The 26,571-nt window shown below is 39.6% G+C and overlaps 1 protein-coding gene across 2 annotated transcripts in view; it reads right to left on the reverse strand.

Moving 5' to 3' along the window:
- Positions 1-13,368, reverse strand: part of DNER (delta/notch like EGF repeat containing) — a 253,997-nt gene extending 240,629 nt beyond the window's left edge. For both annotated transcript variants that reach the window (XM_084212461.1, XM_084212462.1), the window contains exon 1: positions 13,081-13,368. In XM_084212461.1, coding sequence (XP_084068587.1) covers positions 13,081-13,323 — 243 coding nt within the window. In that variant the 5' untranslated portion in view covers positions 13,324-13,368. The remainder of the gene's footprint in view (positions 1-13,080) is intronic.
- Positions 13,369-26,571: the final 13,203 nt, after the last annotated feature.

Raw genomic sequence — 26,571 nt, forward strand, 5'->3', positions numbered from 1 at the left:
GTCCATAATTTGTTTAATAGGAGTAAGTGAAAACTAACTGGATCACTCTAGTTAATTCCCAGGCATTCACTGTGGAAACGCAAATCAAATTTGCTACAAAAAAAGTAAAAAAGATAAGGAGAATAAATATTATTATATTTGGAAACTCATCAGCAATGAAAACTGACTATTTTTTCTCTAAATTACCTGCTTCTTGTATATCCCAATTCATACCTTAATGCCAAAAATTAGTTCTTAATATTTCTATTCATGTGAAATCCTATGGCATGTGTCTAACTATGTCTGCTTCTGTATTAAAAAAGAATGCTGGCCTTCAAAGAAGCCAAATTCAAAAATCTATACAGATGGCTAAAAATAATCTGAGTTGCTGTATCCCCATGAACAACGGTATATAGTATTATAACAGGACCTGAGAAATTCATAAACCTTTCATACCTGTGAAAGTGCTAAGGACACCTGGACACTATGCAGCATCATTAATGCATTTATTCAGACCTGGAATACAGGCAGGTGCTAGAAGAAAGGCCAGCAGTCAAATTCTCTGATATATTATGTGAATTCACCTAGCTGAGACACAGAAAATTCAAACCAACTATCCTTTTAGTTATACCTAAAGAACTGTCAGTACTAAAAGGAAAATCCCACAATGCCATTGAAATGCAAGTCAAGCAAGAAAAGAAGCTATCAGACTTTTTCAGCATCTAAATCCTCTTTGTCTAAGAAGAAAATAAAAACTATTTTTGGCAGCTAACTTTATTTATGCAACTCACAGTTAAAAGAGAACACCAGAAGCTACAGAAATTACATTCCTGCAACTACAGAGAACAGATGCCAAAGCATCAAACAAGCTGGGAATCGAACAGATGTTTTTCTGATAAAGGTAGAGGAAAACCAGAAAAACATACCTAGAGAATATTTCAAATAGATTGCCTTCTAATGGCCGTTTGAAGTATATATTTACTCATCTAGCTAGTAGCCTCAAAAGTATTCTTCCCTGTGAAAGTCAAAGGCAAGGGCAGCTTTGTGGTTCAGGAGCAGCACTGCTGTGGGAGTGGATGCCAGACCAGGGCCCCAGCCCAGCTCTCCCTTTCCAAACCAGCCAACGCAGCAATGCAAACTTCCCTTGCTCAGAGCAGATTTTGAACATGAAATCAAAGCTTCTGTAACTGTCAAACTCTAGAGCACAGACACAAGTGCTTTGTCATTAAGCCTGAATGCATTGATTTCCTCATTCTATGAGGAATATTTACATTGTTAATTTCCCAGCTTATCTGTTATACAAGCTTAAAAGTCATTCATAAAGTTTAACTTTTGTCCTTTTTTCTTCCCCCAAAGCTACCTGTATTTCACGTCTTAACTAAAGAAATGCAAACACATAATACTGTGCTCCACACTCATCTTCATCCTACTTACTCCATGAGGTTTAAAGGGACTATGAATGACTTATTATTCTACTCATCCATAACTGCAGTAGAATGACTGCAAATTCGTTTCTGCCCTGGAACATCCCTACATACACTTCGGTTCCCTCTGGATTGACATGACTGTCTTTAGAAAGAAATCAAATTCTTCCAAAATGAGGGATAAGTTTCATCAGCTCAGCTTGATCAGCAATCAACCTTACACCTTTACAATTCCCTTGAAAAACAGAAAACCTCATCTCTGTTATTTTAAAAAGACTGAGAAAAATAAACTGTGCAGATCAACAACTGGTACTCCACAGTTTTACATTTATCTCCAAAATTAGATTAGGTAATGGCAAGGTTAGCATATAAATCAATACACCATTAAATACTCAGGAACTTTTCTTTCCAGACACCACAAGTGATAGAAACTTCTAGCTGAACATTGGGGTTATCAGAAAATGACAATTCATTGATTAAAATGAGTTTTGTGCTGGCATCTCTGATCAGAGGAGGCCAAATCACAGGTAAAGTATCTGTTTCTGACACACACTTTACCTCCCTACTGCAGCACTTATGTTCTGCTCCAAGATCAGGGAATGCTGCCCCTTGAGGCCCTCAGCTGCAGCCCCACTCTCCAAGTCAGAGAAGAGGATTTCAAAGCCATAAGACTGCCAGGGTAACTTGAAGTTCTCAAGACTTCACAGAACTGCCCTGCACACTGCCAAGAAGCCTGGAAGAGCCTCTGCCAGCCAGCAGCTCTCATAGCTCAATAGCTGCTGGCAGGAAAGGCCCCACCTCCAAGTGGGGTGAACTTCCACACCGTAGGCAAGGAGCTTAGAAAATCTGAGAATACAGAATACAGCTGGATGCAAATGTATCTTGGAAAAGAAAAATGTCCTCAGAACTAGAAATCTGAAGCTGGAAGATGCTGCAGAACTCATTACAAAGTGAAAAGCACATACATAATTCAAAAATAACTTAGATGCTACATTTGCATTTGCTGTGTGTCACATTCTAAGGTTTGCTAGCACAGCTGTCATTCCAGAGTATCATTCAATTGATTAGTATGATGATTTACATTAAATCTCACGTAAACATAAAACATGGTTAAATCACTCGCAAATATGTTATATTAACAGAAAAGCCTCCATGTTCCTAAATCAAAACCAGCAAAGTTTGGACCATACCCTGGTTTGCTACACACTGCTACCAGCAGGACTTGACAATCAGAGAGCAAACTAAGTCACAGATCTATCCTGCTGTTCTTAAGCAGGCCTTTGTGAAAAGGTAGAATCACTGTAACTAATGATCCATCCTTTCTCACTCACCTGCAGAAAAGAAAATGATGAAATTTGATGATTGCAGGGGAAGATGTTTAATTGGGGAGAAAGGTGTTTTGGAATCAAATGGCACAGCTGACCTTGTTCCTGCATTCTTTCACCTTAGAGAATTTCTTTGGTACATTCCAAGAAATGGAATGGTTACTGAAATAACAATTTCTAAACTTACATTTAATGTTTTCATAGACAAAAAAATTACTATGAGTTTACATCAGCTTAAAGGGATATAGCAGTCAAGTCCCAAGCAGCCTTCTAAAGATGTTCCACATTTTAAAACTCCTCTGTACAAGCCAGGTCCCCACAAATCCTCAGAAAGATTAACAAGAATTTCTATAACATCAACTCAGTACCTTTCCATTACTTTTAAAAGGCAATAGTTAGACAAATTTTAACATTAGAGTCTATTACAGTCATGTAAATTAAGTCAATTTGTCCTTCCTTCAATTAAACATGTTAATTTCCCAGGGGACTCAACACCATTTTCTTCATTTGTCACATATGCCATCATCACACAGTACACTGTAGCCTTAAAAAGAATTAATCAAGTATCTGATCTTACAGACCCTGCCCATGTCAGTAAACCTCATGTAACCCAACTCCCTGAAATTCAAAGACATTCTCAAATGAGAAAGTTTCTCAGATCCCCACATACCAGAACACAACCTTGGTGTTCCATAATCACAATAAATGCCAGAAAACTCTCTTGTGACCAGAAAGCAGAATCAGAAATCTCAACACAAAATGCATTTAGCTCATAAACTATTATTAGACTTCTACACAGCCTTCTTCCTTCTGCTTAATGTTCAGTTTGTCTGAAAGCAGTTAAATTTGCCTGAAAATTAGTTTACCATAGAAGTACAAGTTTATAGTCAATCACAAGTTATTAATAGAGTGCTAGGTGTGTAAGAAACCAAAAAAAAAATTGTTTTAGTTAGCCATTACAGAAATTTGTTCACTAATTTGATTTTGATAAAGGTATTTAACAATTTGCTTAATTCCTTCAGCAGAAGAAACCATACATCATCTTTAAAGCAAAAATAAAAATAAAATTTGCATTAATTTTTACAGATTTGCTGAATCGAATGCACAAATCATTAAGGCTGAATAAGAAACTGAAGAATTGTCATTGTAGTTCTTGGTGATAGTTACTGTCCTTATGGACAAACACAACCAATAAATATTTCAAAGGAAGATCACAGCAACAGACCAAGTCTGGAAAATTACAAAAAAATGTCCATTTATATTCCTTAGTCTCGTGATTTAATTAATAGCTGATGCCCAAAAGAATTTAACTGTCTCACTGATACTGGTTTTTTAAGGGACTGTCCTTGTCACAAGATTACCTTCAGACTCTTCCTGTTTGCATAAAAGTGAACAAGTAGTCCATTCCACATTATCCAAATCTTTCCACATCTACTACTGATCTTTCTCGGGGTGCTCTCTAGTTCTGCCTTCTCTATCTTGTAAATAAAATTACCTCAATGTGATTTCAGGGAACCAAGCTCTATTTGTTCACAGAAGGGAAAAACATTCTGCTCTCTTGTGACATTATCTGCACATCTTTAAATTGCATGTTGAACACTCAGGCTCAGTGAAGATTCTACCACATACATCCACCAAAACTTATGGATATTTCTCCCAAGAATCAGAGTTTATTTATTTATTTAGAATAGGCATGGTTGACTGAAGTTATTCCTCCTCTTGTACACTTGTGTCAACAAGCTTCAGCTTTATTAGATCCAGCACAAAGGACCAGATAAGGGCTGCCAGGGCTGAAAGAGAGGCTTGTTGGAAAGAAAAGGAACCCTATCTTGTTACTTTCTTTACAGCTATTGTTCCTACAGCTACCCCAAAGTCTTCTCAAACTGACAATACAGCTGCTGTTGCAACTAATACATGAGGTACAACAAAGTTCTCAAAATCATTAACATTCAGTGACCTTATCTCAGTAAAACGACCCTACTTTCACTGTCAATTGGAATTCTGTTCTTACCTTATTCAAGAGCACCTTGTTCACAAACACCTTTGCTACAGAAGTCTTTGAAATACTGGTCATTGATATATTGCCCTGTTTCCAGTGGGAAAGAACATTATGAAACTAAATTAATCTGTAAACTGCTAGACTGAATATTTGCCAGATATAAAAATAGTCCAAGTGGTTGATTTTTTTTTCTTTAATAAGAAGGCTTTTTTCATTAGAATTTAAATATATCCTGATAGGATCACTGATGTGTAATTCAGAATCTGGCATACTATGCTTCCTTATAAAGTACTTCTCACTCAGCAGTCTTAGAGCCTTTATATTTATTCACAAATTAACCTTTTGAAAACCCAGGATTAACTGAATTTACAGAGGAGAAATGGAAGTAAGAAGGTTCTATGAGTTTTTGCCCAGTGTGACTCAGCAAGGCAGTGAGAATTGCAAGCACACAATCCTGATATCCCCATTCCTAGCAACTATGTATCAATTCTAGAGCTTTCCATAGAATTTACAGCTACTTTTGCAGGGTTTACACCAGAATATAATATTTAAAATATATTATAATTGTCACAGCCTATATTATTGTAAAGCAAACCAAGGTCAACTTGAAAAATATAGGGCAGTGATATGTACTGCTGAACTCAACCAGGCTCCATATGCAGCACACAGCAAATCAGCTTTTGAGTGCCTGAGTACTTCTTCATAAGAGATTACACTCAGCCAATGGAAAAATTAAAGAGTTTTCTGATCGAGCAAACATTACTTTCTCAATGTTTATTTTGATGAGCCTATTTTTTTGTTACAAAATTGTTGGAAAATTCCAGCTGAATCACAGTTCAAGATCTTTTTTCTAATAATACAATTACAATTTATGTTTTGTGAATTCATATTGACAAATGAAAATTTTCTCTCCAGAAAACATTTATTTTGGAGTTTACTTTATTCCAGTAACATATAAATTGGAAAAACTATACAGAAACAAAAAGCTGAATAAACTACTTCTTTTCCTTAAAAACCAACACAAGATTCTTAACAAACAGTGCTCTACAGTGTCAAATGCACATAATAAATTGTTTTTACCTTCAGATTTTTACTTAAATGCCACAAAGAAATTTTAATGCAATTAGCCCTACTATTGCCAAAAAATGTGCTTTCAACTGATGCAGGTGCACTGGAAAGTTGGATCCTTTCATTTGAGGATCACCATACCACTAGGCAGGCTCCTGAGCTCAGCTTACCACATTAACCCAAAGTAAAAAAAAAAAAAGTAAATTAATATTATCGAAGCCTTCCCTCTAGTGCAGTTGTCAAGAGAACAGATGACCTCTCAGCATACATAAAAATGGGATTTAGCATTGCACTAAACCTTTTTTTAGAATAACCAACAAACAACAGGAATATCATTAACTGACTTACTTGGTTCAGAAAGGGCACCACAAAAAGAAAAATATTCACTAAATGCACACAGAGGGAAGAGTGGAATAACTCATTTTTTAAAGGGAAAAAAATACAACAAGAGAATGCAATTACATTGAAAGACAGAAAATGAAAACTAGCAGAATTATTTTTTCCACTCAATTAAAATATGAGATTAACTGGAACGCAAATCACGGGAGGTTGATATTTAACAAGTACAGAGTGAGCTGTGAGAACACCAAAAGCAACTGCAAAACCAAAAACCAACCAACATATGTTTGGTCAAGTGGACAAGTAGACACTGATTTCAGCAGACCCATATCTGCCTATTAACAGAATTTTAATTTTAATTAATCATCTTCTAAGATTTCTAGACTCATGACCCCATGATCAATCAAGATCCTGCTAAATGCCACTTCTGAAATTACTGAAATTACTGCTTCTCCTGTAACACTGAACCAAGGCATTCAACTCCACTTCCATTGGGAACCTGCTCCACTAAAGATGAGTTCTGGAGCTACACAATATACACATGGCAACATCAAGTTAGATTATTTCAAAGGAAAGTAAAACAATGATGGTTTTTAAGCAGATATGATTTTAAACTGATTCTCTTAAATCAAAGAGCATGAACTGCAATAAAATGCAACGTAAAAAGCTGAGGCATCTTAGCATAGCATATCTTCTAGTATTATTCTGTTACTTTACACCTGATCCAGCTTTTTGCAACCTTAATCATAAAAAAATTACTGTATTGAAAGCAACACATGAAACTTTCATTTATATGATGGAATTTTTCAGAACTAAATAGTTTGCACTATATGTAATGACCTGACTAGCCTTTAAAATGAACTATTTTTAACTAATTTAAAGAGAGCCTTTTGAGATACTGGAAAAGACAATACAAAGATTCCAAGGTCAGTGTGTAGATGATACCTAAATGAAAATGTCTCATATAACTGAGATCGTTTGGGTTATTGCATCGTTCCAGTTTTACTCTACATATATTTACAATAAATTTGTTTAGATCCCATGAAAAAAATCACAGCACAACTTTTTATTGACTGCTTAGGAAACTGCTGAGCAGTCTCTTACATATTTTCACATGCTTCAAGGCAGGATGCTAATTTTAAAAGCTTAAATTTCTGACTGGAAATACATTTCTACTACACTCAGAGAAACCAGATGTTCTAACAGCTAAAATAAATCAGGTGAAGAAACTAGTTGTTCCATTTATTTATTCAGTGCTGTTTGAAACCACACATTGCCACACTGCAGAACTTCACCAGCTCCACTGCAAACCTGGGGATCAGAGTTCACGAGGTGCCTGAACAACACTGCACTTGCAGACCACAAGAACTCACAGAAAACAAATTACACCCAGAAGTTCCATGTGGCACACAACTGTAAATTGAAAAAAACCTCGACAATGACTGTGGAATGTGAATATAGTCATTTGTGACGAAAGGAGATGTAAACAAAGTGTCCTGGAATTCATTTTTCAGATATCTAACAGTAACATTGCCATCTTAGGAGTCCTGCTTGCATGGCAGGAAGTTGTCAGCATCCAGGTACATTCTAAAGTTGATGTAAAACAGACAAATATAACAACAGGGAAATAACTCAGATTTCCAGCAAAGGGGAGGCAGGAAGAGGACAAGACTAATAGGCAAATGCAAAATCTAATGGGGAGAAAAAAAAATACACAGGTGTGTATATACAGACTGAAAGGACCCTGAGGTTTAGACTGGAAGGACCCTGAGGGAGTTCTCTGCTCCAAGCCCTGCTCAGGTCACAGTGCTTGGGGCTTTGGGCACTCAAGTCCAGACTCTCCAAGAATGAAAGTCCTACAACTGTTCTAAATGCCTATTCCAGTCTTTGACCACCACCATTGCATGGAATTTTTTCCTTAGATTTAACTGGGACTTTTGCTACTATAACACGTGTGCCCCCTCTGCTTTGACTGATCACATTGGGAAAAAATCTTGCTCCTGGTTCTCCACGACTGCCCATTATGTGGCTAAGAAGGGCACTTGGATTCCTCTTTGTCACCTCCAAATAAAACAAACTGAGCTCTCACAGCCCCTTCTCACACATAGTATATTCATGAGTGCAAATATTTAAATTCTGCATCCTGAAAGTACTGCAAGAGTGAGCAGAGCTACTCAGCAGGAAACAACATGGTACCTCAGAACTCAGCCTAAAGGACATCCAAATAGAAACAGAAAATCTGAGGTCATCTGCTAACTCTACATGTTACTGTTATTAAAGGTAAAAGAGCAAACACAGTGGTCACATCACAAAACATTTGAATCACAATAACCACATAATCTAAGTATATACCCTTCATTACTGAGTAGAGAATGGGAAAAATAGCATTTTAAATATATTAGAGAATTCGTTATTAATTTAAGGACTAGAGACCGTTCAGAAGGGATGTCAGCGCTTAATAGAAAACAGGATCATGTGAGGAATTAATCAGGATACTGACACCAAGGTGATTTAGCACTTAGATTAAAGGATGTCCTTTTACACAGCACTGTCCAGTGCAACCTGAAATAACCTGGACAGTGAAATTCATACTGCTCATGCTGAAGTATTAGACCAGTGAGCCAAGAAACAACAACCCTTCTTCCTGCGGCATTTTGTTAAGTCTGGATTTCTGCATTCAGCATTAAACACATTACTAGAAATCTATGGAGACCAAAACAAAAAAATTAAAAGAGAAAAGAAGCAAAAACACAACACAAGATAAAAATACAAAAGCAGAGGTCAAAGGACAAAAAATCCTGAAATCCCTGCACTAAAGTTTACAAACATTCAAATACTATGATCAAAGACAATAATAAATTCAAAGGTACAAAACAAAAGGGAGGGAATGAAGAAGAACAATCAGGCAGAAATTCAGGAGGGAAATAAAATATAATTTTAAAAATTTTAAAAACAATTATGAGAACAAAATTTAAAATGTAATCTATCATCCAGTTTTATAATATCAGTTCTTTCCTTGAATTTTTTTAACTCAGGCTACATCCTTCTCAAATTCCATTATAAATAAAATGTCCACAGTTATGTCTAAAAAATATTTTCTGTTCTAGGTGTGGAATACAACCAGTAGAGTAAACACAAAAAATCATCCCCAAGGACCAAAGATCTCTTTGCTACTAAAAGAGTAACTTGAACACTATCTCAAAAATGCACTGCACCAGTGGCTACCACGTCATGCTCAGAAGTGGAACAGTCAGTCATCACTAATCAGACTGGAAAGAAGGGAACTGCTGGAAAGTCAGAGTGCTGCTTCAGTATGCTTGGACACTATACAAATAACTAAAAATATATTTAAAAGCAGCAAAGTAAAAGAATGTGAGAAAATTATCAACCAAGGGAGAGAGAAAAAAACTAAATTAAAAAAACAAGCAAGACAAGCAACTAAAACAAAGCATGTATGACAGTATTTAAAATACATTAATAATTTAATATTTCTTCATGTGATAGCCTTTTAACAAAATTAGCACTAGCATGGGATCAAATAAACATCATGCAACTCAGTGCAATTAGCTAAGTTCCAATTCTGTATTTTTAAGCAAATTACTAAGTTGATCATGAAGGTTTTTCATTTCCTAACTACTTACTTTGTGTCTTATGTCTCTAAAATTATTTTATGAGGCACTAACACAAATTCTTACATACACCTTTCTGGGTCAATAAAAACTATATTATTGGTTCTATACATCATTAAACATAACAGAGTAGTGATTAACTTAGTCATTTAAAAATAAAGATTGTTTTTAAAAGTAAAACACAAATAACGATTTAGGGATTATAAAGTTAATGGTACTTTAGTATCTGTTCATTTCAGTTTATTTCATCAAATTCTCTCAGTGTAAACCTGAGAAATGGCCAATTTCAAATTCCCATCGAAAAAAGGCAGTTGAATTCACTATAATTTTTGTTCAATTTCCTTGGGAATACGTGTGATTTCTTTGCTCAGACCAAAGTTTAAAATACTTCAACACAGTAATTCTATGCCTCCCTTACAGACTAGAAGTATTGTAAAGAGAAGTGGGAAAAAAATTCAGAACCATGAAAACATATGGAGGTAAATTAGATCAGTGTCCCACAAAGGAGGAGCAGACAATCCATAACAAAAAAAAAAAAAAAAGCCAGAAGTTTGCAAAGCAAAGTATATTCAAACTATAAATAATGTGAGATATATACAAATGCATAATTCATGGAATGGATGTACTAGAAGGACCTGTAATTTCTGTTGTTAAATAAATAATGAGTTACTAAAGCAATTATAACGTGAAATCATGGAATTGGCTTGCCCCAGTAAAATACATCACTTGGTGATAGGAAAGCTCTGGACTTTTAGAAGTATCTCATGTGTACATGATATCAGTTTTATTCTTTTCCCATGCCAGCACCAGCATCCACAGAGGCATCAAAACCAGTTACAGTAAAATCTTCAGAGGTAAAATTGATGTGCAGTCTCCAGGTTTGACTCTCAGCAATCTTTCTGCATTATCAACTTCACCATGCCCAGCTGACTCACAGGCACATTGAGTACATTTTGTCTTCATTCTAAAATCTTGACACATCTGAGCAGAATCATTGAAATGTTGCCTTCACGACAAGAAGCAACATGAAAGTAATTCTATCTTTTTAGGGAAGATGGAGTTCCCAAAGAACTCCAGCTCCACCATAAACTCCAAAAATCCAAACTTACTTTCCACGGTCTGAGTATTTAAAGACAGTAATTTCTATTATTTCTTCCCTTCCTGGCATTTCCCTCTATGAGGTCCAACTGTTCAGTAACAACTGCAGTATTAAGACAAAAACCTGTATCTAGATATATCCCAGTGATACCATCCTGATTTAGTCAATAGTTTTCTCATAACTTGTAATGGCACATGAAAAAAGTCCTTACAGTTATTTTTAAATCATTACAGTTATTTACTGTCACTGAATTGGAAAACACGACCTTTCTTTGTGGAAGTTTAAGCTATTAGGCATCTGTCAAGCTCTGAGGTATCTGAATGACAGAGCAACACACGAAGGCATTTATACAGCATTTATTTATTCATTCCCTATTTTGATAAAGTGAGAAAAACCTCAAAGATGGGTGTACTGTGTTTATATTACACCGTTAAAAAACCCTGCCTGGTCTCCAGTTAAAGTTACATTTCAAAACCATATTAGCTTTCCAGAACTACCTGGTCTCCACAATTTAACTGCTGATGTGATAGCTAGAAGTGGCACTCATTTCTTTATCAGTATTCCTTGCAGGGGTCATTACTCACTGTTTTATAAAAAGAAACAAAATGTGTAACACCATGAGCCTCCTGTTTTTAGTTAATAGAATGCATAACTGCTCTGAAAACATTGCCTATGTCTTTTATTAGAAAAACAATTAAACCCAGATCCCCAGGCACAACACTTCACAGGAGGTGTGATGGCAGCAAGTGTTACATTTTACTAGGTCTTCAAAAGGGTCATTAATCTTTCAGTCATCGATCTCCCACACTTAAGTCTAACAGCAAAGTGGAGAAGCAAACAGACAGCGCTCTCTTTCTCTCCTTGTAGAGATGGAAACAGTAAACTCCTAAGACAAGATCTAAAATAGCCAAAGAGAAATCTATTTAATCCACTTTCATCTCTCCAATTTTACAGAATCTCATTAGTGTAAATATTTTCACTTTCATTGTTACATTGAACCAGCGGAGGCATTTCAAGGGAAGCAGGGAACTCTGTGCATAGCGCTCCTGCTTTACAATGACTCTTACACTCCACTACACATTAAGTCTTCAGTAAACGCATTATCCCTTTCATCTAGTCAGCAGCATAGTTCAGATACTACACGACAAAGGAACAAGAAAATAAAGACTAAAACGCTGACTGAAATCACTTGAAATCATTTTCTTCTATGTCAAATGCACTTACAGGCGAGAGCACTGACAAAGCAATGGTCATCAATCCACAGAGCCTTTTGTACACCACTGTCACAGAAAGTACCCCAGCATATACACATGCACAAAACAAACCTCTGTGTACCTGCACCTGCTTTTCCTTATCTGGAGATAAGACAAAACTGAGTGTCTGTGAATTTCTTAATGTGATAACAAAGATCCTTAATGCTAGAGACAAAAGAAAAAAAAGAAAAAATACTATTTCACGTTACAATAATTAAATTCAAATATTATATTACATTAGGTCTCAATATGACCAAGCACATTAGAAGGATATTGCTTACTGCTTCTCTGTATTTCAGATCATTATCCCTACTTTGAGCATTCTGATCTTTCAGAATTCCATTCAAAAGGCACCTGAAACATGGGAGTGAGCACTCCTAGCCTATGAAAATGACTACTGGAGACACAATTTAAGGACTAGCGTTCAATGCAATAGAGCCTCTGCTTCCAAGGACCATCCTTTTCACCTTCCAGTAAGTCAGTGTTAAATAACCTGCGAGGTCTGGGGAGGCTGAAGTACTGACAGTAACCTGGCAGGCACCGGCTGAGCTCAGACCCATCCAACCGAGCCCCGACCGAGCCCGGAGCCCCAAGCCTCTCCATCTGACGCCCTTGGCCGGCAGCCCCTCGGGAAGCCCGGGAAGCGCCGGGGCCAGCGCAGCCCCGAGTGCCCGCGGCGGCCGGGAACGGAACCGGCGGGGGGAGCCGCCGAGCGGGGCGGGGAGGACACGACACCGCTCGCCAGGGACCGGGACCGGCCGGGGCGGCAGGGCTGGCGCAGGGCAGCGGGAAGGGCGGGATGCAGAGCGGGGCAGGGCGGGCAGAGCCGCCCGCGGACGGGGCAGGGGTGAGGCGGGAGCGGGGGAGAACATTCGCTCCGTCCCCGCAGAGCGCGGGGACACCCAAGGGCAGGGACGGGCACAAGGACGCGCGACGGGCGGGCGGCGCTGAGGCGAGTCCCTTACCTGGCAGGAGTCGCCGGTGACCCCCGGGGGGCAGGTGCAGCTGTAGCCGACCGGGGGCTGGGGCAGGATCAGCTGGAGGCGGCGGGGCGGCGGCAGCGGCGAGCAGGTGCCGTTGTTGCGGCAGGGCTGGCTGAGGCAGGGGTCCTGGCCGGGGGGCGCGGCGCTGGCCGGCGCAGGAAGGCAAGCGCGGCGCTCGGCCAGGGCGAGCAGCAGCAGCAGCAGGAGCGGGGCGGCTCGGGGCATGGCGGCGGGGCGTGCGGGTGCGGGCGCCGCTCCGCTGCTGGCGGCGGCAGGGATGGAAGGAAGGAAGGAGGGACGGAGGGATGGAGGCAGCGGCCGCCCTGCTGCTCCCGGCCCGCGTTCCCCGGGCAACGGGCGGGCGGGGCCGCGCCGGGGCGGAGCCGCTGCCGCGCCGCCGCTTGACCGCCAGGGGGCGCCGCCCGGCTGCAGCGCGCGGTCCCAGCGGGACGGGCTGAGGGGCGGGGGCGCGCGGCCGGGCCGGGACAGCGGGGCCGGGGACCGGAGACCGGGAACGGGCGACCCGCCGGGCCAGGCTGAGCCCGGGCGGAGCGGACGGCGCTGCGGAGCAGCCCCATCCCCTGGGCGGGGAGGCGGCGGCCGGGCTGTGCGGAGCTGCCGGGGCACCAGGAGTGGCGCTGCGTCCCGGCCGCTGGCGTGAAACGGGAGCAGCGCCGTTACTGCAGTGCTCGAGGGGCACTCCGGGGCTGCCGGGCCTCCTGCCCCCGCGGCCGGTGCCAGTGACGGGGCAGAGGAGCCTGGCGGGACCCAGAGCTGCCCTGGCTTAGGCAGACAGCCGGGAAGGGACACTCCTGCGTAAGATCAGCTCGCCCTTTGCTGCTTATTTACTGTTTCACAGGTGAAATTCGCTGATGATTACATTTAAGTTCTGTTGAGACCGAAGCAGGGTCGGATGAAAAGCATAAACACTAATCCTATAATTTCTCATACTGCAAAGAACCTGTATGTTTTCTCAAGTGAGGTTACCTACGGCTGATTTTTTTTAAATAGATTTTTATTTTACCAGTCTTCTGGGGACTTTTCTACCTCTTACTAATACTAAGGTACAAGATCTGTAAATCAGCTAAGAGAGAACAGAATGATAACCCCTGTTCTTTGGCCTTCCATTCATTTGCTTCTGCAAAAGTGAAGTATTTGAATTTCTCGTAACTAACGACTACTCACATCCCTATCGCAGGGTACGGGAGGATTCCTGGCTACAATTTTCGTTAACTTTCACACAACGTATGGCCGAAAGCTGTATCACGAGCAGAAATAACTGGTGATGATAACTGTACTGAAAATTCGTCAGAGTCTCAAGCATCTTGACCACGATATTCTGTCCCTGCATCCTGTCTCTGCTCCTCCGTATCCCCTCAGCCCAATTCCTCAGGGGCTGTCCGTGCTCTCCATCCCCGGCCCCGTTCCCCTCCTCGCAGCGCGTTCGGTGCCGCTCCGGCTCCCTCTGCTGCCTCCGCGCCGGCTGCGGCCCGGGCGCTGCGGTGACCGCTCCGCTCGAACCGACTCCATTTACATTTGACAGGATTTGTTCTTGATGAGTCCACAGAGACTGCTGCTTGTCTCCCTGTTATCTTCCCAGAGCTCTGAAATAACTTGTATATATCCCAGGTTGCTCTGGGATTTGCTGTTAAAGCAGCAGGGCTGTAATTCTCTCTGTCCTCCTTGTCAATAAGGTTTGTCCTTTTGCAGCCTCATAGGACTTCACCTTTCCGCACAGGCTGTCGAAGATACTTGATAATAACAAGCTTTGGCCAGTTCTCTAAAATTTTATAGAACAAATTATCAAAACCAGACAATCTGAATGTTCTCCTCTCGAACCTGACCCGTCTTTCTGCTCAAGCTCTGCTCCTGGATCCTGCTAATTGTGTTGAGCTGCTGACTGATTTTCCTAACAAAGAGGATGGCTGAACAGTCAGTTATGTAGCGACCCTATTTTCCAGTTGTTCCTATACCCCCTGGAGGGTTTGATAATTTTAGTCTATAAATGAGGTTTTTTAGGAGTAAGACATTTTAGATAAGCATTGGAAAATATGGCTACAGGACTGACAGCTACACTAGACAATGAATTCTATTGGTGGAGTAGCCTGGTATTTGCAGAAAATAACAACTTGAAAAATAAGCTGGTCAAACAATGCAGCTGACCAAGCAGGAGTGCTCTGAGTCAGATCGTACATACCTTCATCACAGTTTTCTTAGCTTTTTACAGAATATATAAGCCATATTTACATTATTTTCATAAGGAAATATTTAACCTTACAACAGAAGATATTATGCTTACCTAATTAGTTAGTCATTTTTGAAATGCTGTTTCTTTTTATGCATATGAATGTTCCAATGTGCATAGTTTAAATAATTTTATAGTCAGGTTTCCATAAACAAATTACTAATCTTAGTATTCAATAAGGATTCAAGCTGTCTCCCTTATTTACACTTGCTAGGATTTGAATTGTATTATCAGCCTAATAGCTTATTACTGTGGCTTAGATAAGCTACATTACAGCTTAACTATTTATTTTGATGGAGAAGTACTCATCCTCTAGTGGCTTGAAGGAGATTTTGCAGAGATTTTTTTATCTGTTCTGATTAAATATTTAGCAACCAAAAAAACCCTCTCTTATTTGCTAGAAGAAAGCCACATGCTTTAAATGTCTCCCATGACAACAATGATCTATTTTCTAAATATTGATTAATTCCTTTAAAACTATTAATTATTGCATTTTTCTTTACTAGCATAGGAGTTAATTTATATAAGAAAGTTACTGTGTTGAGCCTTTTCTGAATTGTATCTGTCTGGACTGCAATTCTTTTGTTGCTTGTTTTGGGTCAAGCTGAAATTGACAAACTAACTTTTTCCTCATGCCTCCCTCAGCTTGTGCCTGCTTTACAGCATCTCAGGAGTGACACTTCCAAATTGCACAAGGACTGGGACCTTAATGTCACTTTGGAAATTTTGGAAGGGCCCCACTCATGCAACTGAAGCCAAATTTTAAAAAAATGCCCATTGTGCTCCCAGTCCCATTCCGAATAGCAGGCAAAATTAATGCTACATCCTCTTAAAAATAATTGCTGGAATCACAGAAGTTATTACTGTTAAACATTGTGTTTCATAAGTTTTAAATGCATTTATTTAAAATGTTTGCTGCATGTTTTTAACTTTCTTTTTCCAACCACATGGAGTTTACTGGAATATAAACTATTAATTTAACTTTGAATTACCCATACGTCAGTTTTTAAAAATACTAGAGTACAAATTTAAATACATAAGTAGCCCAGAATTCAGTTAGAATACTCACCTTGGAAGGAACATGCTCAGAAACTTATTTTTTTCTCCTTCCTGAGTTTGTGAGGGCAGTTTTTTACCATAGGAGAAAGGCAATTTAAGGCTCTGAAGAGAAACCAAATTTTTCATGTACATTATTTACTGCTGTAGTTGGGTGAGGGAGAAATGCTGCTTTATTTCTGCGTGCACCTGAATAATTGCTGTTTTTCTTCTTTCCTGACACAGACTGTCACAGACTTGCTCCCTGACAATGTGTAGGGATTTATCTGCTTTTCTACCCAGCTCTTGCATTTATATTTACTTTAACTTGTTCCCCTTTATTAAGGTATTTGAAAATTGCATGTTTTATTCTTTTTGTTTGCTAACTTTGCAGTAAGAAATGATGATAATCCTGCAGATTTGTGTGCCACTGTGCGTGTTGTTATTTAATGTCTGCTGGGCAGGGGAGCTGCGGTACAAGTAGGGAGGTGTTGACACAAGGAATATCAAGAGCTGCCAGCCCAGGTGGAGAAACATTCTTCATTGCGGGAATTGTAACTTCTTGGGAGTCATAAATTGTGCTTTAAGACAAAATCCATAGAGGAGAAGTTAAACTCTTCTATCAGGGAGCACAAAGCCACTGTGCTGTGAAAATTCATGACGTGTGTTTTATCAGTGGCAGGCAGTTGAGAGGTGGCAGCATTTCCCACATCTTCACCTGTTTGCTTGGTTCACAACAACTTTTATCAGCCCATGTGGGTTTTATTTATTTTTGGAACAATGAGATAAAATATACACAGTATAGTTATTTCACAAACAGAACAACTCTCAGATATCTAAGAAAGCTCTTTCTCTAAGGGTTAACAGAGATTTTCTCAATGGCTAGCACACCTTTCACCAAAAAGCTGTACACATCCTTTGAAGACAGGCACTCTTCAGCCAAGATGTGTTTTTTATACTCTCATAGTGCTTTTTACCACCATTTTCTGTGACACCACAGCAAATATTACTGTACATCATAAAATGAGAAATTTATCATAGGAAAAAAATTGATCTGGACCTACCTCTAAGCAAACTGCATATTTATACCAGGTTTGAATTCACTTGTTGGAAAGTCTCTCACAAAACAGATGTTGCAACTAGCACGGGTACAGCTTAAGGTCTTTAAATCCTATGATGTAGATACAACAAAGTAATTAGAATGTATGGGGTTTGCCATTTACAATCTTCTGCTCTATTCTTAAGCTGTGACCTAGACTTTCAAATAATGATCTGATGTAACTACAACTTCAGTAGAGATAAAGAAAATAAGTCATAAGGTACAGAGAGTAATTTTTAGTTAAAGAAAGAGAGCAAGTGCAAAGAACAGGATCAGAATTAATTAATGTCAGAATTACCTTAAATCTTCATCCTAGAACTTATAGAGATGTTTCAGTAATTCAAGTGTTGGGCTTAATGCGACAGCAATCAGAAAAAGTATTTGACCGTAAGAATTTCAGGGAAGCAAGACACCTGCAGAAGAGCTATATTTGTATCCAGCAATTAAATGACTTTTTATTTCTATGAATTTCAAGGTGTGCATGGCAGGGGATGTGACATCTGTGTTCTGGTTGACTGGAAAGCTTACACATTAGAAGAAGGAAAAAGGAAAAATAAAATGCCAATAGACACCTGACCCTACCACTTTTTCCCCCCTAAAAAAAACCCCACAAACAAACAAACAAACAAACAAACAATCAATTTACAGACAGCTTTTAAGGCTGAATGCTTCTTTTCTTATTCTTCCTGAGCAGTAAACAAAATGTGATGCTTTAGTTTGGTTGGTAGACACAAAAGAATAGTACCTGAGATTCTCAAGGGTCAGCCAGCAATAAAAAATACCCCAAATAAAGAACTGCTTTTATTGCTTTAATTTCAGCACAAAATTTCCCAGAAAATACAAAACGAAATTTATATGTTGCAATTTTTTCTTTCATGCAATTATTCTTTCAAACCTTTTTCAGGTATTCATTTGAAGTCTTTCAATTTATTATTGCTCCGTAATATCAACCTCACTAGAGTTGAAACTCACAATAAAATATCACTTTTCTATTATCTGTTCTTTTACATTACTTTATAATTAGTAGACTATGGCTCAGCCTGGGCTTGTTTTCAGTTTCATTCTCTCCCTTTAGCATTTATTTCAAAAAGAGATCACAGAATCACAATGTGGTTTGGGTGGGAAGAGACCTTAAAGATCATTTAGTCCCAACCCCTGCCATGGGCAGGGACACCTTTCCCTAGACCAGAGCTCCAGCCTGGCCTTGAACACTTCTGAGGATGGGACAGGCACAGCTTCTCTGGACAACCTGTTTCTGTGCCTCACCACCATGACAGAGAAGAATTTCTGCCTAGTATCTTATCTTAATCTACTATCTTTCTGTTTGAATCCATTGCCACTTTGTCCTGTCCTTGCACGTTCTTGTCAAAAATCCCTCTCCACCTTTCTTCTGGGCGCCCTTCAGGTACTGGAATGCTACAATTAGGTGACACCAAAGCTTTCTCTTTTTCTGGCAGAACAAAGCAAATTCTCTCAGCCTTTCCTTGTAACAGAAGTTGGTGACCTGCTCTGGCCTTGCTTCTTCAGGTCCCTGCCCTTCCTGTACTGGGAGCCCAGAGCTGGATGCGTGCTCCAGGTGGGTCTCACCGGAGCAGAGCAGAGGGGCAGAGCCCCCTCCCCGCCGCCCACAGGGCTCTGGGTGCAGCCCAGGGCACGTTTGGCTCTGGGTTCTGAGTGGTCACAGGTCATGTCCAGCCTTTCACACACCAGCACCCCCGAGTCCTTCTCAGCAGGGCTGCTCCCAATCCCTTCAGCCCTCAGCCTGGACTGATACCAGGGTTTGCCCTGACCCAGTGCAGCACCTGGCACTTGCTCTTACTAAGTGGTGTTTGTGCCTATTTTAATAAATGTGGATCCACAAAATATCTTGACTCCTTTAAAGGCTGGATGTTCAGGGTCCCAGTTAATTCAGGGCTGGTCATGACTCACCCCCTGCTCATCCCTCTTCTAAGGTGAGGAAGTGGTTTACCCCAATTTTACAGCTCAAGCTTCAGATCCTAAACAATTTAAAGACTTAACCAACAAGCTGGATTCTTGCCTAACAGCTACAGAGAGGCTGTGGTAAGTAGAAAACTCATCCTAAAGCTCTGAACTACTGCTTTGCACAATGCTGAACCTTGCTAGAGAAAAGAACCAGGCTCTAATTTCTGTAAAAATAGAATATTATATGTTTATGGGAAAACAATTAAGCCAGTATGACTTCATTGTCATGAAAAAGGGGGCCACTGTGCACAGCATGGTCTTACATCAACCCAAATTTAGAGAAAAGTAGACTGGACAGATGCAAGGTATCAGTGATGTTTGCAGAGGCAGTGGATGTGTGCTGGCATTCCACATAGGCCACAGTCAGAGTTAATGACAGCCTGTTAGAAACTCTATTCACTGTTTTTTAAAACCTTTTCAAAACAAAATGGTAATGTTGTAAGACAGTTCTGGGCCAGTTTTCATGAGGCCTCCCACGTAAAGAACCTCTCATTTATTTTATATTCTGACTAGAAATTTGCATAAATTACAGTATCCAGTCTTTATTTGAAGACAACAACTGATGAAGACCGAGGTATATTTTTCTCAGAAATCATAATTTTAATCTGAATTATTCTAGTTTTTAGTCACCAGATCTCATTTTACTTTTTTCCCCTCAGATTAAGGAGCTACATACTACTAAAATAATTAATGTAGCATTTTTACTTTGTAGGTGATTCTACATTAAGCCATTTTTAACATGCTTTTAGATGAGCTGAACATTTCATGGTCACTCTTTATTAAGACTAATGTGCTATAACTTTCATGGACAGATCATGGCAGTAAAAGTTGAATCTCCACCATTTCTCCTTGTGTAACCACTGCACTTACACTTATCTCCCACTAACAGTTACTGGTTTCTGAGGAAACAGGTTGAATGTTTAGCTTATGTGGGCCTTAAAGATTTTATAGGGAATAGGCCAAAAATTACATGGACTTTTCCTTGTACTGTAATTCCTTGTAATTTCCTTGTACATTTCAGAAAGAAATGCCAGAGTGTGGAACACAAAATATAAAGATTCCTAATCTGTGCCTTAGTACTAAAATCATTCAGCCTTTTACAGCATCAGACAGAAAGCAATGGAGGATTTATCAAATCTCAAATCAAAAACCTTAGAGAGTGACTTTAATATTCCAACCTGGGTTTAGTTTTTTTTTCAGGCTGGCAGATGCTACATAACACACATAATGAGTGGAACGACTTCCTTTAATTTTAGTTCTAGGTTAATAAATTGTATAGGAATATTTTATGTTTCTGAAATTATTACAAAATTATCAAAATCTACAATTCTAAAAACAATAAATAGCTCACTTTCATCTCTATGTCTACACCCCAGACATTTTTGTATTAATACAGCAGTGACAAGTATTAATCCCATCCCACTGTCTACTGCAAAAACAGAGCAACAGCACATTGTTTATTTTTTCTTAATACCTTCTTAATTTGTAAGTGGCTATAAAGTTGATGCTCTTAGTTTAGCAAGCCAATAATCAAATGCAGAATAATTCATCTATATTCCACATTCAGTTTTACCACTTTTTGGCTTTTTTGATTTAAAGAGTGTGTCTGTTAACCTCAAAGAATATGCTTACAGGATTCTTCACAGCAGAGGTACACAGACTGAAGTCCCTATTTTTGCTTAAATAATGAGAAATCTAAGTCATAAAAACTTGGTATGCTATCTCAAAGATACATATCAGGTTCCATCCACATCTAGCACTTCTGGTGTGTGCAAGAGTTACAGGTGAGCTCTATCAGGCAATTCTGTAGTAGGTGGAGCTCTAGAAATGAGGCTTTGGCTTTTGGGAGGATGGCTGGTTGGTTTTGCTGAAGACAGTGTCAGGATCATTTTAAAATTGCTCCTTTCCTCAACAATCATCAGTTCTGAAAAAAAAAGTACACATATAAAAACCGAAGGAACTGAGTTACTGATATTCGCAAATTTACTGAAAAGCAAGATATTAAGTACTTCTTCCTACCAAAAAAAAAAAAAACAAAAACTTATTGCAGAAATCATCTGTGCATCTGTGTCATCCATTTAACAGCTTTAGCTCCATGCAGAGGTGCTGTAGCTCAGTCTTTCTGTAAAACAAGAAAAGCAGCAGCACAGCACATCCCCACGCTGTGTGCAGCCTGGAGAGCTGCAAATGGAGAGTACCTAATCCCTGAGCCTCTGCGGGGAAGCACAGGCACTTAAACAAAGCTCCAACAAATGAAAAATTAGGCAAGCTCTGTGGAGGAATGCTTAACCTGAACTTTTCAGTATATTTCATAAATGGCCCTGGCCAAATAAGAAGATTACATTGAGCTGAGATTAATTTTACTATAAAAATTGAATGAGAGGTGCAGATTCACCTTTCGGAAAGCTGATTTGCTGATATGATATAAGACAAAGAAAATATTGTCTAGATTTCTTAACACCTTCTAAAACTCTATTGTGATAGCATGAAATATAAAAGACATAATTATATAATATACTATATTATTCTAATCTTCACATTAATTCAGGTGTGAAAGAGATGCATTTTCTCAAATAGGTAGACCTCCTAAAAGAAATAACAGAAAAAGCCATATCATCTTTGTTAAGTGCATATATTGACAACTAACTGGAATTGCCTAATTCCACTTGAGAATTATTTAAAATCTAAAATTATTTTTATTAAATGTAATATTTTAACTCTTTTTCTCATATAAGATTAAAAAGTAAATCTGTAGCAACTGTTAATTTTTTTCTTCCATTTCCAGATTGGGTAACAGTTCTGAGATACCCTTCTTGTAAGCACATTCTACTTGGTGTTGTGCATGGAAAGGACAAGACCACCTTTCCACTTTTCTTACCATTAAAGCACAAGAGGAGGCAAAGTCAGGCACCGCAGAAAAACAGCCCATCATACAGGGTATAATGAGATAATATCAACCATCACAACAAGCCACAAGCATCCACAGCAATTGTCATTTATCATGATAATTTCTGGGGAAAATATTATGACAAAGAAGCTTTTTAAAGATTTTTTAATTGCTTGAGGCGGCCATGAGATTACATTCAAAGGTGAAGAACAGGAGAGGGAACAACAGTTCCTTCTCAGAGCACTGGAAGACAAGAACTTTATATTTAATGTGGTGGAGGAAAGGGAGCTAAGAAATACATGGAGAAAAGAGACTATTAACACAGGCAAAGCTGCAGTCTGTGTATCCGTCCTCTGAATGGGAATAAGCACTGTTGCCTCTAGTAGCAAAAAAAAAAAAAAAAAAAAAAAAAAAAAGAAAACCAAAAATGTCAGTTATGTAATGGACCCAGTACAATCACTGAATGATGTGAGCGGATAGGAGAGGACCTGCACAGAGCATCAGTGCATTCAGATCCAGTGTGGATGCAAGAATCTATTTTTGAAGCCAGGGTGACAGGGAGGATGGGTGTAACTAAAAAAAAAAAAATCTCTTGGAAGAATGATTAAAAGCCTTATTTTGGACTTAACAGATATGAAACATCTGGACACAGAGCTATTACGCCAGGATTGCAGTTTGGTCAGAAATAGTCTGCTTCAGCACAGAAGGATAAAACCTTTAAATTATTAGTATGAAGAAAGCAGTTGGATGTGTTTTAGTGCAAGACTACTGAAAAATAAACCATGAGAGAAGAAAAAGAGGAAAGCAAGAGTGGGGACAGTAATTGTAACATAACGTATGTAGCAAAAATAACAAGGATATGAGAAGATCAAAGTGACATGCAACTGTACAATATACAGCGGTATTGCACAGCCTCTGGCCCTGTTCTAACAGCACTTCCACAATTCAGGAGCTGTAAAGCTTTGACTGCCTACCTAATGCAACTGGTACATCACTTCTGCTTTTACTTTTGGAAGAGGTGTGTCAGAGATCAGTGCTGCTAGGGCAGAGCAGGGGCCACTGAGTTACAGGGTCACCTTTGCTAGGGCACAAAACACTGTGTTCCTCCTATGACATGCTGCCTGTACAGCTTTAACTCCCATCTCTGCTTTTTCACTGCTGTTGTTCAGACAAATGTTTTTCTATGAAATTTAATTAACAAAGATTGCTTGGTGGATCCATAAATGCCTTTCACCAAATAACTGATACACAAAATGAAACCCTACTTGATTTGAATTAATCGGTAGTTTCTGGATATATCTTTTTCTGTTTATCCTGTCATAGAGAAGCAGGATCTATACCAATTCACAATCAGGCCTCCTGTTGAATGCTGCCAACAGCTTTCAACAATATCAAACATTACTGACAGCTGGAATGTACAAGGGTCTCAACATTGGGCATAGGATCCTAAACAGCATCTTACTCTGTTCCTTTGCCCATACATTTCTTAGGATCAAGGCTTAATTAATCTGTAACCAGCCCAGTGAGCTTTTGGAAGAAAATGTATTTTGTAGGTCTGTATCACTAAACTTTTGCACTAACACAGTAAAGCAGGAGGTAAGTGATGTAACATGACCATAAATGTCTTGAGCATCTCCATGGACATCCACAGCACTGCTGGTCACTCACCTATCAGTACTCATTTTTCAAACTCCACATACAGGACAGAAGTAGAACTTTTCCCTATCTTGTCCATTTTGCATTCCTAATTCCTATCTTTCCATTTTCAGGATGCTATTTTTTGCTAATACCTGTGAAAACTGCTCTTTCTAGAAACTCCTCTATAGGCAATTATGGCATTTCTCCATAAGTGCTGTCAAATCATGTTAACTACTTACTCCAGAAGAAATTAGAAATGACCAGGTGCTTGCTGGGGCAGAGATAAACATGGAGTCATAACAGTTTCTTATCACAGATGAGAAATTCATTCATTATTAAAAGCAGATGAGGAAGCCAGAAAAAGTGTTGAGAATTTAAACCATTTTGAAAAGTAGAAGTAATTAAGGCCTGTAATTTTCAGCCAATTGAAAAGGAGTGCTTTGATGTGGAGATTAACCATAATCTGCAGCTGAAACAAAGAACCTTGTGTTTTCCACTTATTTTATAAGAAAATTTAGAAAACCTGCATATAAATTTCTCCCACCGAATTTATTTAAATTGATGGAACTGATGTAGCACAAACAGTGCAAGGGTAAAATGCATATCAATTTAGTCTGATGCTGTCATACAGCTCTGACTTTAAATTCTAAAGAGAGCTCATTTTAAAATTGTGGTATGTTTTAGTAAAATAAACACATATCCATTTGGGTCTTAAAAACCCATGAGGACAGCAGAATCTCTCCTCTGGGATATGAAGCAAAGGAAATAATCCCTTCCCTTGATTCACCAGCTGTGCTCCCATCTCTGCAGTGTGTGATGCTGCTGCCTTCCCTAGCTGCCAGGGCACAAAGCTGAGCAGGGCTCAGCCTTTCCAGCAGAGCAGCTCTCTTGCCAGTTTCTCCCTTTCCCTCCCACTTCTGGTCCAGTAGAAGTGCCAGTACTGCTGGCCATAAATTGGAAATGATCACTCTTAGAACCCAGTGCTACTAAAGATAGAATAATTTTGCTGCTTGATTAAGTTTTAAAATGACTTTTCCCCTTTTGAATAGCATTTATAGTTTTAGTGCCCCAGAACAAGAGCTGGTCCTTTATCAAGAAATATCAAAACTTTGGGAAACCTTTCTGAATGGTTAGTAACATCAGTACTGCCAGTAAATCAAGTATGCCAAATTACAAAGTGAAGGCATTAAGGTTTGTTTTTTTTTTTTGAGAAGCATAGCACAGAATATGGGAAATACTGTGGGGGAAAAAGTAATCAGCTAGCAAATTTTCACTGTTTAGCCAATGTCTTGACAGTTTTGATACATTGAGGCAATAATCTGTAACAAGGGCTGGAAGATGAGGCTGGGAAATAAAATGCCACCTCTTAGACTGGCTAACTCTTTCTGGATCAGTGCTTGCATCATCCTGCCTGTCGAAGAGGTTTCTGCATGCAAGAAGTCCCAAGAACAGCCAAGCTGCAGTCAGACCAGGACTATATTTAGCCTAGAACACCTTGGACAGCAGCTAAAGGAATAGTAAAATATTTGGGAAATAGCTGTGAGATGGGAAAACTGCAGTACATCTATTTCCAGAACAAGAACCTGTCTTGGCTTTCAGTGTGGAAGCTTGCATTTTGCAGAGAAATCTCCTCCTCCCACACCTCTTCCTGTTCTGAGGCAAGAGGGCAGGGTGGTTGCTGTCCCACACTCTCCCCCAGGCTTATCTACTTCTGTCTTTTATGGGGGTTGAGGAATCATAATCCTGAAGTGAGGGGCAGGAGGGGCAGGAGGACAGAGGAAGACAAGACCAAAGGCACAGCACACATGCTGCTTTACCCCAACATACTTCTTCCAGCTTGAACTGCCCAGTATTCTCCCTATGGGGAAACACCAGAAGACTTAAAGTTCCTCACCCTTTTGCGAAGGGTGGGTGGGAGAGGGGCTTTCATGTCAGCTGTTACACCTTCTAGGGTAGTTTAGGTTTTTGAGTTTGTGTCTTGTTGTAGCATTTTGTTCTCCTCTTATTTTCTCTTTGAACCAGCTTTCCAAGAAGCTGCTGCCAAACTAGATCTAGAGCTACCAGGAACTTCAATCTAGTCCCTTGAAAATATGGATCTGTATTCTCCCTCTGCTTAGTTCTGCCTACAGCCCAAGATGTCACTAGCCCCAAATACACACAAAACAGAAAGAGACCCAAGACGTGTTCCTCCCTCTGCCCCCAAAGCAGCTTCATACCTGATCAATACAGGCACATTCCTCTAGAGGCATCAGTCATTTCTTCAGCCATTTGCTGTCAGTCACAGACAGCAGAGGATGGAATGTTCCCCATCTGCTGTACCAACAAGCACCAAGGTTCTGATCAAGCACTGCCTGTGCAGCTTGAGCTGCTGCACTGGACTGGGGTGATCACTCCTACTCTTGGGGCAACCACCTACACTCACCTGAGAAAAGCTCCTAAAAACACAACACAGTGGGAGAGAAATGGCATGCTGGGAACAGAGGGTGGCAAGTTCCTGCAGGATCACAGGAAGAGGTCACATAGCACAGATGCTTTACAGTTCAAGCAATCAAGAGACCAGGAAAGGAAAGGAGGCAAAAGACAGGG

This window comes from Fringilla coelebs, assembly GCF_963513975.1.
Source record: "Fringilla coelebs genome assembly, chromosome: 10".
NCBI lineage: Eukaryota > Metazoa > Chordata > Aves > Passeriformes > Fringillidae > Fringilla > Fringilla coelebs.